The 722-nt window shown below is 44.9% G+C and overlaps 1 protein-coding gene across 1 annotated transcript; it reads left to right on the forward strand.

Annotated features, from left to right (window-relative positions):
* Nucleotides 1–94: 94 nt before the first annotated feature.
* On the forward strand, nucleotides 95–722 carry PPTG_24071 (hypothetical protein; the record flags this gene model as incomplete). The annotated part of the gene is made up of 1 exon (XM_008915019.1): nucleotides 95–722. A coding segment is annotated over exon 1 (579 nt), but the record flags the coding sequence as incomplete, so codon positions are not given.

Below are 722 nucleotides of genomic sequence, written 5' to 3' on the forward strand. Positions count from 1 at the left end.
CACTTGCTGTCGAATCCGAGATAGTTGAGTGCCTACAACTTGAGCGTCCCGAACGAAGAGGAACTGAATACTCCCAACGACGTTTTGGGAAAAATATAAATCACTTTTCAGCTGGAGGAATTCACTGCCGAGATCGTCTCCGAATGCAATTACAACTCCTGTTTCCAAAAGAAGATGTAAACGACGTAAAAGCCCTTCTCCTGGACCCAAGAATTAAGTCTAAAGCGGCTTCTATTGTTAATGATGCCGCGATTCTTGCTCAAGCGCAACAAGAACTTCAATTGGAGCACGAAGTCATCTATAAGAAGATGTTTGCCCAGAATCTAGACGATGAGGAATACAAAGAATCCGCTTGTGAACCCGCTCAGCAGACACCAACCTTTTTTCGTGTTCAATTTAGCGCTGTAAATTCACTATTGGAGATTGACGGGCCGTCAATGGACAACGAAACTCGGCCATTTCGAAAGGACTTGGGAATGGAGGCGAGGAACTCGTGGAATTATTGGACGGGATTGAACGTGAATTGGCAGAATGTCAGTACCGATGGCGGTAAGTATAATGCTCTTCGACTCTATCGCGAAATCGACATTCTTGCGTGGTTTCGGGAGCATGGAAAATGCCAATTTCCTGCAGTTGCAATCTTAGCCAGAATTTATCTCGCAAAGCCACTATCAACTGCCATTCAGGAGAGATTTTTTAGCTTGAGCAGCTACGTTGTGAAC

Source organism: Phytophthora parasitica (assembly GCF_000247585.1).
Source record: "Phytophthora parasitica INRA-310 unplaced genomic scaffold supercont2.66, whole genome shotgun sequence".
Lineage (NCBI taxonomy): Eukaryota > Oomycota > Peronosporomycetes > Peronosporales > Peronosporaceae > Phytophthora > Phytophthora nicotianae.